This window comes from Athene noctua, chromosome 13 (assembly GCF_965140245.1).
Source record: "Athene noctua chromosome 13, bAthNoc1.hap1.1, whole genome shotgun sequence".
In the NCBI taxonomy this organism is placed as follows: Eukaryota; Metazoa; Chordata; class Aves; order Strigiformes; family Strigidae; genus Athene; species Athene noctua.
The window spans coordinates 14,315,582-14,330,413 of NC_134049.1; the positions used below are offsets into that span (position 1 = coordinate 14,315,582).

General features: G+C 44.4%; 1 protein-coding gene across 4 annotated transcripts in view; it reads left to right on the top strand.

Annotated features, from left to right (window-relative positions):
- The window catches only part of SMAD3 (SMAD family member 3), a 79,568-nt gene extending 67,248 nt beyond the window's left edge, over nucleotides 1-12,320 (top strand). For 3 of the 4 annotated variants that reach the window (XM_074916635.1, XM_074916637.1, XM_074916636.1), the window contains 3 exons: nucleotides 1,071-1,208; nucleotides 3,538-3,682; nucleotides 7,451-12,320. In XM_074916635.1, the coding sequence (XP_074772736.1) occupies nucleotides 1,071-1,208; nucleotides 3,538-3,682; nucleotides 7,451-7,574 (407 nt within the window). In that variant the 3' untranslated portion in view covers nucleotides 7,575-12,320. The remainder of the gene's footprint in view (nucleotides 1-1,070; nucleotides 1,209-3,537; nucleotides 3,683-7,450) is intronic. The other variant, XM_074916638.1, reaches the window with a different exon arrangement.
- Nucleotides 12,321-14,832: the final 2,512 nt, after the last annotated feature.

Sequence of the window (14,832 nt, forward strand, 5' to 3'; positions counted from 1 at the left end):
TAAACTTGTGTATTTCTTTTCCCTCCTGCACTGTTTTATTTTCTGACTGACTGTACTTTTAGAAATGGAAACTTTGTTCCTTGATTTTCATCTCAATTTCCACCTTTCCTGCTTCTATTGCAAGGTAACATTAAATCTGGTCTTCAGTTAAATTTGCGCTGAATAGAATATTCCAGATTTATGCAATTTTAATAAAAGGCAAAAATTGCTTATGCTTTGCTGTGTTTTCTGCTTACTTCTATCAAAAATGAACCTGCTTTTTTTCCAGATTTTGCTCCCCTTTATACCCTTTCCTGAGCAGTAAACTTTGTACAGGAGGCTCTTTTCTTGCTTGTTTCTGATACGATTTCTAGCACCAAGAAAACCCCGTCCCAAAAAAACCCACCAGGATTCAGAAATCAGTCTTTAATTTCAGCAGGGTCTTTGTGCTCTATGGAAGAATGGAAGCAAGCTATTCAAATAGGAATGTAAGACCAGAGCAAATGTTTGAGCAACAAAGATGTATTCCTGAAATTTGTTTCTTGATTAACTGAGATTTTAATAATTTGTGTAAACTCCTATGGGGACTGTGTGTTTGTCCTTGTAATCTCAGGCAAAAGGCAATGATTTGAAAATGTTGTATAACTTAATTCCAAATCACTGGATAAATAAACAGTTGTATCCAGCTGCAGTGACTTTCAGAAACGGTTGAAAACCGTATGTTAACTGATAGAACATTCATATGGAAAATATCAGACACATGTATGTTTGGAGCAAGCAGGCTGTGAGGTGGTAAATTTATGCCGTCCAGGCTGTGATTGACAGTGGTGCCGGAGAGAGCAATTCTGACTTTATAAATTGTTCGTCCCGCCTTCCTCAGCTTAACTCCCTCACAGAGCAGATTTACTGCTCCCTAATGGGAGTACCCAGTGGGCCAAAAGAGGTTTGGGTTTCTTTTTCCATCTTTCATAGTTTAGCTGTTTTCTTGAGAGCTGTCTCATGCAGAGGTTGTCTACATCTCTACCAGCTCTACTTGCAGATTTTGCAGATGATTGTTCTAAGCTAAACCAAAACTGTGCCCTGTTTCCTAGGAAGAGGAGTAAGACTCTACTACATTGGCGGTGAGGTGTTTGCCGAGTGCCTTAGTGACAGTGCCATTTTTGTCCAGTCTCCCAACTGCAACCAACGCTACGGCTGGCACCCAGCGACAGTTTGCAAGATTCCACCAGGTAAGGAGGTAGGCCTTATCTGATCCTTTGCAGGCCAATGGAGGCTTCTGTGGAAAGCCAGCTCTTTGTCAAGGTAGGCACTTTGTCAAGGGTTTGCTGAGCTTCATTCTTGACAATAATCAAAAACTTGAACCCTATTTTATGCAACTTGACAAATCTCGCAGGGCATTTTTTATAGCACGCAGGATAAAGGAAGCTACTCTGTATGCTCCAACAATTGTTTGCACTGCATTCACAGAAGTAGGATTCAGGATCTAAGCAGAACTAAGAGCAGAATCTGCCACTTGTTCTATACGGTGTTTTATCAGTCTGTTACTGTATTGTAATTATCTGATAGTCATGTTTATAATTGCGTTTGTACCTTCAACTGAAAGAATATAGCGTTAATTTAGATGTGCTCATAATAGATAGATTGTTACTTCTTTTCTGTTCTGTAGTAAAATTCTCCTCCCCCCCCCCCCCCCCCCGTGAATTATTCTAGGGAAATCATATTTGCAGGCATCTTGTTGTTCTGGTTATAGCAAATGTATGTTTAAAGTTTGCTGAAAGATTAAAAGAGAATTTGTTGCAGCTGTCTAGGAAGAACCAAGCAGAAGAGCTAGTATGAGAGGATGCCATTCGAGAGGGAATTTAACTGTTTAGCTGGGCTTACAAAAGCAAATTTTTTTTTCATTTAGAAGTATGTATATATTTAAAAACCAATCTTTTTTGTTTAGAAATAGTTGAATAAAGATAGTCTTTCTTTTGGGAAGAGATCCATACACTGCAAGCTCTGGCCCATCTTACTGGGTTTCCTTTCTCAGATGCTTAGGAAGCAGCTGCCAGTGTTGCAAATATGACTTAATTCTCCAGCCACATCACAAGAGTCCACCCCAGCTCGAGTCAACATCTGAAAACATAAACAACCCACATTTCCGCTTTAGGTTCATCTCTGAGGCGCAGTTTTTGGACTCCAGCTCTCCCCACTTTTGCCACAATCTTTGACTGTCTTCTGAGACTCATCTTCAAATCCTTGCTGGGTTTGAAGCAGTTTCTTCATTCCCTGGTTGATGAGATCAAGTTGTCCCTGCTTCTCCCAGGCACAGTTGTGGAGAGACCTGTTCCCACCCAGTCCTGAAGTCTGAGCAGCTTGGCAGTCTGATCCTGATCAAGTTTTCTGCTTTCCTTGATACAGCTCTTTTTCTGTGCTCAATCTGGCTCTGATGCTCTCACCTTTCTTACTTTCCTGCCTTAGACTGCAACATGCCTGACACAGCTTCCCGTCAAACTCTCTGTACATGGCTCTTGGGCTGTGCTCTTTTACGGTCACAAAAACGGGTAGTTGTTTCTGCAGCTGCTGAGCTGCTGTGTGCGGTTATGCTTTGCTATATGCAGTTCGGCCCAAAACAGATGACAGTATGAGTCCAGCCCAAGAAGAGAGTAGGCTCAGATGTGATTTTAGAAAAATACAATTCATCACAGTCCAAATGGTTGTTTTTCAGACTTGGCCCACATGTAATCCCAAAGGAGCATCAGTTGCGTGCCAAGTTTCAGAGTTTAACTTGTTTCTGGTTATCTGGGAGAAAGCAAGCATGGCAACACTTTTTTAAAAAGTTGTGTATTTATTTATTTATTTGAACTATGAAGAATGTTGTTATAGTTCATCTTTATTACCTAAAACCAGTTGACTAAGTTGTTCTCAGTCTTTTAGCTGGGACTGAACACCGAGGGGAAACTCCAGTTTTAAAGGAAAATTCTTTGGCGCATGATAGTTATATTTAAGAGACGATTATAGCAGAAGCAGCTCTACTACTAGCATTTTTAACCCTGATAACTGGTTTCTGGCTTGCCAGAGCAGTTTCATTCCAGAGCTTCTCTATCACTTCTGCTGTCGGACACCCTGTAAATCAAACACCAGTGAGTTCCTGGTTTTAGCCTGTGTGTTCCTTTCTTTCAGGCCCCGTAGCGATTGCTGTTGTTAAGTGTTATGGTCATAGTTAGGCTTTTAAATTACAATATGAGGGAAATGACTGTAAAGGAGATAGAAGGAAGTTCCACATGAGAATCCCAAGTCTGGCCTCGTAGATCACAATCTGCTGTGTGGGCACTAGCATTCATCATTCTCTGTCCTGTAACATGGTTTTCTTCCTTTTCAGCATATGAGCTGCGAAAATGTGGCAACCTTGATTCCTTTTTCTGAAATGCTGTGTTTAAACAATCTGTGTATAGTATCACATGGTGTGAGGGTATGGGAAAGCATTACTGAGTTGCTTTCCATCCTCAGAAAGAAATGGATTTCTTAATCTAATTAAGCTAATGCCTCATTTCTTGTCATGTTCTTTTTTCACAGGATGTAACCTGAAGATTTTTAACAACCAGGAATTCGCTGCTCTCTTGGCTCAGTCTGTAAATCAGGGCTTCGAAGCCGTGTACCAGCTGACCAGAATGTGCACAATTCGAATGAGCTTTGTCAAGGGATGGGGAGCAGAATACAGGTCAGGCCTTTTGAGTGAAACTTGGTGGTATGCTTGTGCTTGCCACTGCAACTCCTGCATTTCACAGCCTAGGATAGCGTTCTGCAGAGCTTCTTTACTCAGCTTTTAAGATGGGGGGAATTAGTGCAGCGTCTCTTCAGTAATGCTGGTAGGTTGTAGTTGTTGCAAACCTGTTGATCTTGTGTCTTGTTTTTCCCAACCTATTTGTGTAAAATGTACATCATGGGATACTCCTGGAAGACCACAGTATTTGGTCACAGTGTGGTACGAACCAAGAGCTTTACCTGAAGCACAGTAGATAAATCCATATGGCCTGTATCAGAACTTTGACATTTTTTTTCTTATAATTAGATGTATATTCGATAGTTTGAGTGTCTTATGAATACACTGTTATCAGAACAGTGTCGGTGTGCCTCCTAATTGTTATGTCTTATGAGGAGCAGCTGAGGGAACTGGGGGGTTTTAGTCTGGAGAAGAGGAGGCTGAGGGGAGACCTCATCACCCTCTACAGCTCCCTGAAAGGAGGGTGCAGAGAGGGGGGATGAGTTGACCCAAGGAACATGTTACAAGACAAGAGGGAATGGCCTCAAGCTGCGCCAGGGCAGGGTCAGGCTGGCTCTGAGGAAGGATTTCTTTCCAGAAGGGGTTGTTGGGCGTTGGAATGGGCTGCCCAGGGAAGGGGGAGAGTCCCCATCCCTGGAGGGGTTGAAGAGTCGGTTGACTCAGTGCTGAGGGATCTGGTGGACTTGAGAATGATCAGTGTGAGGTTAATGGTTGGACTGGATGATCTTCAAGGGCTTTTCCAATGGAGATGATTCTGGGATTCTGTGGGTTGGGTTTGATGCTTCTTTTATCAGGGACTAATAGGATTAAAAGAAAAGCAGATTGGCTTGAAAATTTACATTTGGAAGAACTGTTAGAATTGCTACAAAATTATAGTTGAATCTTCTCATCCTTTCCTTAGTGCTTGTCTCAGGGCAATCGCTTAAATGTGACCAGAGGCAGTGGGAAAAACAGGGTTACTAGTTTTCTTAGTGAATATTGAAGATAAAAAAGGAGATGCAGTAGGGTCTGATGTTTGGGATTGATGGTGTGGTTGTTCTGACAACACAGGACAGTGGAAACAGTGTGAGGGACAGAGAACTCCATAGCTTGTGTTGCTGCGTTAGCAAGCGAACGTCCCGAAGTAGCAAAAGGAGTGAAATCAGTGTTTAATAGGATAAGTAAGGGAGACGAAATTCATTGGAAAATGAATGTCGTTTTATGAGAAAGAAAGCTGGCAAGGATTTAAGCCAAATGCGATTTTGAAATACTTAACTTGACTGTGCACCCTTTAAATCCGTGGCCTTATTTGAAAATCTGGGGGCAGTCCCTGCCTCCCGGAGCAGCGAGGCTGCCGGCCGATGCTGCCCTTGCACAGCTGCCTGCAGCAGACGGGGGAGATGCCGCAGGGTCAGGTGGAGCCTGGGCCCTGCACAGTGCTCTCCCACTTTCTTCATTTCTCCAGATGTTTGGAGTCCATTTTGTTTTGAAATTGTCCTGCACACGGGCCAGAGCATTTCAGCCCTGGCTCACAGCCACAGCTTGTAATGAAATCCAGATGAGCATGACTTACGGAAAGTCAACTATCTCATTAGAGTATTGTAGTCAGTGAAACCCTACGCTCACGCTGACCGCGCCGAAGCTGCTCTCTTGCTCCTTCATTTCCTTGCCACAAAATACTACATCTGACTGCCTTTGTCAGAGCACGTTTATGTGTTGAACTGATTCATATATGAAAATGTTACTGTGGGACATCCAGAGCACTATTCAGTGATTTCTGGTTCGGCTGCTTAGGCTTTTGAGCAAACTAATTGGTGGGATGTGTAGTGCTTTTGTGTGCCAGGGATTTGTGGAGGGAAGCGGGGGAGAAGCCAATTGCATAAGCAGCCTGTGATACAGAGGTTCTCCTCCATCCAGTGAGAGCCCTGTGGAGCAAGCCGAAGGCCCAGAGAGCTTTCTGAAAGGCTTCAGCCACCGTGTTGGTCCAGCTGGGAAGGCAGAATGGAGTTTGCCGTGATAGATTTGCAGAGGGCAGAAGCGCAGCAGCCCCATGGGTAGTGGGTTTCTGTACAGTGTTGCTGGGCCAGTTGTTGGACTGCTCAGTGTTAGGCTGGCTTCAGGCAGCAAAGGGGAACCCTGTGTTAAATTAGGAGAGGCTCGTTTTTCCTGGGACCTGAGGGATTTGCACGCTTCACAGAGGCTGACAGAGCAAGAGGTGTCCCACAGTCCTCCTGCCAGAACAGCTCACGGGACACCCTTTAGTGCAAAACACGCACCGTGAAGTTGCTGTTGAGGACGAGCCCTGCCCAAACGCCCACTCTTGGGGCATCGCCTGGCCTGGCAGCTCCGGGCAGCCCCGCCTGAGCTGGGAATGGGTGGGGTGCCTTCAGGGAGCCGCTGCCATTTTCAGTTCAAAGGATGAGAGATACAGATTCATCAACAGAATGGGTTACAGCTCTTGGCCAAGGCCTTGCAGAGCTGTACCCCCGAACTCTGTTCCTCTCTCCTGCCCTGAAAGGGGAGTGCAGGACAGCCCCTCGGAGCAGGGGTTCCCCTTCTCAGCAGCAGCTTCTCCCTGGGCCCCGCAGACTTTGGCTTCTCCCTCCCACAAACAGATTCCAAGGACAGCTTCTGTGGGAAATGAGGGTGTAAAACAAGGCTGTTTCCAGGCTATTTCTTTCTCCTCATAATCTTCCTCCTCCACAGCAGCTGTCCCTGCCTCTCTGCCTGGAACAAGACTTAGGCCATCCCTTGGCAGAGGAGGGAGAGCCCCGTGCTTTGGCCTCACTTCCCTTTCTTTTCTCCTCATCTCTTCCCGCTTTACCATCTGGAGACACTCCATGGGGTCTGGCCTCAGGGCGAGGCAGACAGGAGAGGGGGAAGGCCCTTTGTGGCAGGGGAAAGTCAAAGCGTGCTGTGCGCTGACCCAGCAAGGCGTCCCCCTCTGCTCTGGCCACAGCCGCTGAGTCTTGAGGGATTTTAAAACACATGGTTTAATACCATGTTTCTGCTTTTCTGTCAGGTTTTGCAACTCTTTACACTCTGCAGCATTTCTGCTTCTGAGGCAGTGATCAAATGCAAATCTGTTAAGAGTGGCCCACACTCAGCACGTGTAGCGTAGGGTTCAAACCTCCGGCGCTTCCTCCTAAGCTGGGCAAAAAGGATGTTCAGCAGCAGCTCAGGCCACGCGAGGGAGCGGGCTCTGCAGGGCTGCAGGAGGGACTCTGAAGGGCTGAGTGCTGATCTCTCACCATCACTTCCACATTCTGCTAAAACCTAAAGACATGGTAAAAAGAGAACGTCCTTATACACAGAGAAATGTATTCAGTAAACTGCTTACGTTGCTTTCTAATTAGGAGAGGCAAGGTCTGCAAAATAAAACTAGACTTTTGCTTAGATAAACACCTTTGTTTCTCTTCAGGGAATCAGATGCTGCCTGTTTTCAGGAATCTGAGTAGTAAATAGGTTATATAGTGAGTTGCTCCCTTGGGATCTTAAGAAACGTAAAGAGAAAAGGTAGGGTTTTAAAAGAAGTTGGCAGCATAGGCCAAAAGCATGTTATAGTGGAGAGAAACATTCCTTTGGCCCCACATGCAAGACTATTGTCTAAGCAGGAAAGAATGCTTCAGTAGCTGTAAAACCTTTTCACATTTGTAATGTTTTGTAAGTCACATTTATGTTCTTTTTTTTTTTTCTTCTCTCCCCCCAACCCCTTCTTTCTTGTAGGCGGCAGACTGTGACCAGTACTCCCTGCTGGATTGAACTGCATCTTAATGGTCCTTTGCAGTGGCTAGACAAGGTCCTTACACAAATGGGCTCCCCAAGTATTCGTTGTTCCAGTGTCTCCTAAGGAAACATCTCCTGGGGGTGGGTGGGGGGAACAAAGCCTCTGGAAAATGGAATTGGCTTAACCCTTAGCAAAATGAGGAGTGCATAGTAAACAAATTCCCAGTTATTGAAGTGTTGAAAAAAACAAAAATCTGAAAAAAAAAAAAAGAAAAAAGAAAAGAAAGTGGGTTTTCTTTGTTTTGTTTTAAACTAAATACCCATTTAAGCCACTTCCACTGAAACTGTTAGCACTTTGGTTACAATGCTATGGGCCATTGCAGTTAGAATTTGAAGCTGAAGTTTATCACGATAGAAAACTGGACTTTGTTTCAGCGGAGAGAAGCCAATGCTCTGCCTCCAGCCGTGTCATGCCTGTCTGGCCACTCGCTCCACGCTGTTGTGAGCACTCAGGAGCCACTGACGGCTCAGAGGAAACTTTCCATTTGCCTCACACAGCTCCAGGTGTGTGTCCTGCAGCATCTCTGGAAAGCCAGACACCGTGGGACCTCGGGGTGACTCTTGCTCATGGATTCTTGTCACCATCTACCTGATCCACAGCTGTGCTCCCTGCAACTGCAGCAGCAGGGGGGAGAAGGAAGCATTCAAAGCACACACAAGAAATGATTCCCCCAGTAATGTTCCCAAAAGGAACTAATTTCCCACACTGGACTACTACAAGGAGGCAGAGTCTTGCTTCATGCCTGAGGGATGCAGCTGATAACCCTGATGGTCTCAGACTGGATTGGCATGAAGCAAAAAGCCAAACTTAAGACTCCTTCTGATGTTGCTGCATTAACTTTTGACTTGAGCTGCTCACAGACAGACATTCGTCATGTGGGGAGCTGGATAAGTTAAAGCCTTCGTTATTGTGCAGTCTATTTGCATTAACTACAGAAAGTTTGTATTCTATTTTCTCAGTATGTTGAACGGTATCTGCCACTTCTGAAGTCTTAGGGGCTTAGTGAATTCAGTGTCCAGGTCTGCTCTAGTGATGGAAGTGAACAGCCCCTTGCTGCCATTTTCAGAATGTGCAATTTAATAGCTTATCCCATGCTGTCACATGTGACTGCACACGAACCAGGGCATCTCAGACACAAACCCCCTCTGTTTAAAACTTACTTCAGCTGATTAAAATGCTCTGAGATGTGTTTTTGCCTGGAGAAATTGGGAGAGTGTGTATTTACTTGTATTATAAAGTGTTCATTTTAAACATACATGCTCCAGACTGTTTAATATTTTTTTTTTCCTGCAGCAACTGTCATGGCAAACAACTTCCACAACTGGAAAAAAACCCTAGCACTTGTTTTTATGGTTCAAATTTGCCAAATAAGTCTCATAACTTTGTCAGTGCTATCCAATTATCTGTTTCTTTATATCTGCATTGAATATCATATGCATTTGTGCCAAAATATTAGAATGGGAGGGGAGAAAGCGATAATCAGTTTCCTATGGAAAATTTATTTTTTTTTTCATCTACAAAAGACAAACACAGAAGCTAGATCTGGCTCTGGGAAGGACAGACTTGGATGGACTTTACAGTGGTTTGTGTTAAGGCTTTAGTCCTGCAAACTTTTGTGCTCCCGGATGCAAACGTGAACAGACCCGCTGCGTGCAGTGGAAGTTTTCCTGCAGCTTCAGAGTACCCTGGGCCCATAACGGGCTACTGACTTGTAAAAGCATTTCAAACCCCATCAGGAATTTCCATGTACCTGCCTATCTGTAGAGAGAGGCTTTTCCGATGTGCTTGTTCCTTTGAGACCACTCTGTTTATCACCCCCACCACCTGATTTGCACAAAACCCACCACTTTTGGACCAGAGGCATTGGCAGAACAGGGTATGAGGAGCCCCTTGGTCTGTGGACACAGGACAGACAATCCAAGAGGCTCAGTGCTGGTGTCTGTTTCACCAGGCAAATGAAGGCACGCTTTAGACCAGAAACAAGAAATGACATTTTTGTATATGAAATTTAAATTCAGAGTGGTGGGTGTGTTCCTGAATGATGCAGGTGCTTTTGAATGTCCTCTTGCAGAATTTTGACTGGAGCTTTCACTGTGCAAACACATCTTGTATCATAGCGCTGGAGGTTTTCTAGGATTTTTTTCTTTTTCCCCAGTTTTTGCAATGTGTCTGATTTTTAGTTAAATCTCAGATTGCACGGATTTGTGCAATAAGAGCATCTGTATAAAATAGTATTTTCTAGCCACTTAAAAAGTAGGTCTGTCATTGTGGATTGATTTGGCATATACTTTCAGGTACAGGTTTCTAATGTAGCTGCAAACAAAAATTTATCCTGGCTTTTGTGGAAGTATTTGACTTGTTGTTTTAGTGAGAGAGGGGGAAAAAAAAAATCTGCTATGTAAAATGCCCCAGGTTTCCTCCCTGAGTGTCTTGAAGTCATATTTGCTTATTTTAGTGAACAAACTGTTTTCATTGTCTGCATAATCATGGAGGAAATTGGGCTCTGTGGTGCCTTGTGAATTAGCAACAAAAATGACATCTTAAATTCCAGTGTCAAAGACTTTATTGTGCGTGATGGTGTGTGCAGGAACCCAGCCTGACCCCGGGTTGCAAGCTGGAATAAACCCGAACTTTAGTATGAGGTTTGCACACAGAATTGCCTCCTCAGCCAAACTAAGAATTGGACCTGGATTTCCACTAGGAACCAGATTTCTGTCTTCTGCTTGATAAAGCATAATGAGTTGCTAACTTATTAATAGATGCCTTTTGTAAAACAGAACTTAGATAACGCATAAAAATTTTGGTTGATCTCACCTCATCATCCCTTAAGTAAAATGACTTAAAATGGAAAATGTAAGCTGGCCTAGCAGTACAGTTAGATAAAATTTGAGAAGATTATCTCCACTAAAGTATTAATTTCCTCTCCTTCCTTTTGTTTGCCTTCTCACTAATTCATAAAAGCTTTATGGTTTCTAAAGTTACCTTATAAAGTCAAATGGAAAGTCTCCTGTACCGTGCCACAAATGAAAAGAGAAAGGTCGGGGAAGGGGTGTGATCCAGGGGACGTTACTGCCGAGTTCCCTCTTACGCTGCGCAGTTGAAGCGGGTTGTACAGATGAAAGCGAGTTCCCCCCTCGGATCTGAAACGTGCCTACTCATGCCGTTCGTGTGGACGCTAACGAGAGGGAGGAGGTGGCGTTCAGCTGTAGAGCGTGGTAGGCAGTGCTGCCCCAGAGGTACATGTGGCTGCTTCTTGGTTTTACTTTCTTCTAAAACTTTATTAAAGTAGCTTTGATATGTAGCACAAATGTATGCAATCAGCCATGCCCTAGTTTAGATTACATACTTGTACTGGAATAGCTTCTCATGTAATGGTAGTCTTGGGTAGTTTTACCAGGATTTCATACATTTTCGTTACTAGTAGAGAGTCACTAGCGGGAACTTTGACTCTTTTTAATTGGTGTAGCCATACACAAGGGCCTGGCTGCTGGCAGATGATGTTGATGGCCTTGTGGTTTTAACTGACTGTGGTGATTTTTTTTTAATTATTATTAATGTATTGAACTGAATTGCAGTTTGTATTTTGTGTTAAGCTTGTCTTAGAAGTAATCCAGTGCTGTCTGTTCGATCTAATTGCCAGGAATCAGCATGCGTATGCACAAAGATGGAGAAATCTAATCATAACAAATTTCCCCAGAGCTCTGGCTACCCATATATATGCCATGAAAAGGCTGGGGGTAACCTTTGAGAAAGAGTTAAAAAAAGTAGTTTCGCTCCCCTTAAGGATCAGCGTAGTTTGAGCCACGCAGAGGGCTCCTTTGCAGGGTGAAGAACATTCAGGACTCCATTTCAAGCAACAAGTACTGACATCCGTGCCTTGTGCTGCTCACTAGGGGGAAGAGCACAAGGAGCACGAAGAACACGGCTCAGTGAAGGACTTCAGCCATATCACAAAACATCCGTGAGCTTTCCTAGTTCTCCAAGGTACTGGATAGGTAGGATGAATGGAATTTCACAAATAAGCTGGTAAGCTAGAATGAGAAATAATTAGTCACTATATAGTAGTTGATTGAGTGGTATGGTTAAGAAATTCAGTATATGTTTTTTATTATGTACATGCTTTTGTATTTATGTTGTCTTTCTTGAATATTCAGATGACTCAAGTATTTAATTTTTAACAGAAAGGGCAATTAAGGACTCAGTATCAAATCTTTTGAATGTTCCTTTCTGATGATTGCTAGAAATTAGGCAGTTACTGATGTGAGAACAAGAAATTCACCTCAGAACTGAGCAACAACCCCTGGCAAGTAAAACAGAACCGGGGCTTCTCCAGCAGGAGCTTTTTGCCTGAGTCACTGGTTTACCTTTTAGCAACAAGTCAGGTTCTCAGATGGGCCCTTGAATTGTGCTCTTCAGATTTAGGAGGCTTTAAAAAGAAAAGAAAGTCTTATTCCATAAACATTTTGGTTCATCTTACATTCCCTCCAGTACGTGGGTACTGGAGGAGTCTGCGCCAGTCTCTGCTGCTGAGATGCATCTATTCCCTCTCCCCATGGCAGCCTGCTTCCTCGCTCTCCACCGGCCTTCTCCCCCTCGGATATGTACGAGCATGTTTGCATTAGTGTGTAGATCTTCCTAACCTGAGATTGTATGTTAATGACCGGTGATGTCACCCACCCGCTTTAGCTTGTTAAGCATTATTCACCTATTTTGTTACTAAAGGCCTGTACTATGTATGCCCTCTTATTTCATATGTGAAACTGTAAGTTCTATTTTTGACATTTTAATAAACTTTGATTTGAAAACCGAGGCTCATGAGAAAAGAAGGGTATTGTAAAAATATTTGAGGACACAAACTGAAAGCATTGGGAGTTCTGAAACCACAGATAATTCAGACGGCAGCATCTTTAGAAATGTGTCATGAAGGTTCTTCCCAGTAATTCTCACAAGATCTCAGTTACAGGTAAGATCTTCATTCTTTTTACAGTTTGGACAGTTTTGCTCAGAAATTTAAAGCCAGATATAAAAAATAATTTTAAAATTGCACCCAGTTCTTTTAAGTGACAGGATTTAAAGTTGAGTAGAATTAGAGCGCTCTGGCTCAGAGGATTTATTATCAAATAGCTCGAAAAGTGGGGCGTAGCTAAGCGTTCGCTCTTTGCCCAGTGCACTACGTGTGGCTGTACATTATGGCTGGGAATTGGGAAACTCCATTCTCGGAAGTGGAGGAGCTGCAGCGGGGTATTTATGGCTTTGTATTTGGGGAGGCAGACCACAAAATACCTCCAGCATCTCGCTGTTGAGGAATCATGTCTTATTTAAGCCCCATGCTGAAGTCCTGGCCTTGGCCACTCGTTTCTTGGCTCCTGCAGAGGAGGGGGAGGCAGGTGGATGGGTGGAGATGGGGCCTCCAGGTGCTGGGGATAGGGTGTTGGTGCTCTTGCAATGTCTCGTGTTCCAGTGCCGGTCAGTAGGGTTCATCCCATCCCTGCATTGCCTTCCTGAAAAACAGGAGTGCTCTGGGACCTGGTTTAAAAGTGCCCCAGTGTTCCTTCAAATTGGAGAACTGGTGGTTGGAAGAGGCTGCTGGAGGTCTCTAGGCCAACCTCATGCTTGATCCAAGACCGCTGCCAACACTAGGTCAAGTCAGCTGGGCTTTGGTGTAGGGAAATCTTGAAGAAAACTCTTCAAGAGAGATTCTACCCACCCCCTTCCCCAGATGAGCTGCTCCATGGCTGCATTACGTTCTGAGTGGAAAAGTTTTCCCGTCTGAATCTCCCATGCTGTATTTTTGGGTGTTTCGCCCCGTGTTACAGCGGGTTTCTGGAATCTGGGTGTCCCTCTGCAGCGCTGACCCTGCCGCTCCAGGCTGGCATTGTTAGCGATTGCTGTTGTCAGAAATGAACCAGCAGCCAGGCTTGGGGGGCTGGATTTGTCCCTGCTGCCATTGCCACTGTGCCCAGAGGTCACTGCGCTGTGAAATGTCCCACCAAGCATCTGTCAGCAGAGGGCAGGTAGTCAGGTCAGGTGTCATGCAGGGGGAAAAAAACCCAACATAGACACTGGAGAGGGCACCCTCCAAATAGCATCGGCAAGCCAAGGCACACATGAGCTCATTCTGTGAACTCCTAACGCTCCTCCTAGGGTTTCACTGAAATTCAGATTGTTGTTGTTTTTCCTGACAGAGGATTTCCGAGAATCCCTTTTCCTCTCAGTTTTCCAACAATGTAGTAATAAAAAGGTCTCATGTAGGTTTTGTACCGGAGTTGCCAAAACTCCCAAGTGCGATGTAGTAAATCAGCTCTTGAGCCGTGAGTTCTTCCATCACCTGACGGCGGGCATCAGGATTGCAGGGTCTCACCTGTGCTGGAAACGGGAAGCTGAAACAAAACACGGGTTTGATAATAAATGAAAAATCTCAAAGCTTTAGCTAAAAAAAACCACCAAAGAAGAGTGAATTGACGGTGCATGGAGGCTTTGGTTCCAGTGAAAGTTGGGCAACAAGCGGTTGGTCTGTGCTGGCAGGAAAGTCCTCGGGCAGCCTGGCTCGTGCCATCACGCCTACAGCCCAGCTTGGACCCGGGACTAGTCAGTCCCAGACTCGGGGCATCTCTGGCTTCACACTCCAGACGTCTGTTTCTGGACTGAGGTTTCACCCCCCACCTCTGTGCTTCCTCCTGGCGCCGGGGGGTGGGGTGGGTGTTCTCCAGGAAGCTCCCTGCTGGAGGCTGCAGGGGAGGGAGGGAGGTGGGAGCAGGGACAGGGAGCCCAGAGGCTGTGAGCCAGAGCCTGACACCACAGCACCCACCTCAAAAAAATATATAAAACTTTTTTTTTTTTTCCTCCTCTCTAATTGTGGGTGTTTAGGACAGTTTCCACGAGTCCAAAGCACTATCAGAGTAAACCATTTTTGTTTGAGATACACATTACTCTCATTGTGAGTAACATTTTCTCCTTTTAAAAATTAATTGAACTCAACACTTCCATAGTCCTTAGTCAGAATTGGAAGTTCACTAGCAAACAGCAGCATACTTGGCATTGTCAGTTAGCTTAATTTTAGACTCAATTTATTGTATTTATAATGAACTAACAACTAGTTTAATCACAAAGGGATTGAACTGGCTACAGAGAAAGACAGGTCTTGGCCTCAGAAGCTGTATGGCCTGTTTCCTACAGGTAACAAAATCAACAGCAGACAGCGTAACAAAAGCGTCTCTAGTCAGAAGAGCAGCGGTATTGTAGTAAAAAGCCTTTTAAGCCCAGGAAAACTGTAGCATGTTTTGGTTGTCTTTAAGGATGGATTAGTAAAACAACCCAACCT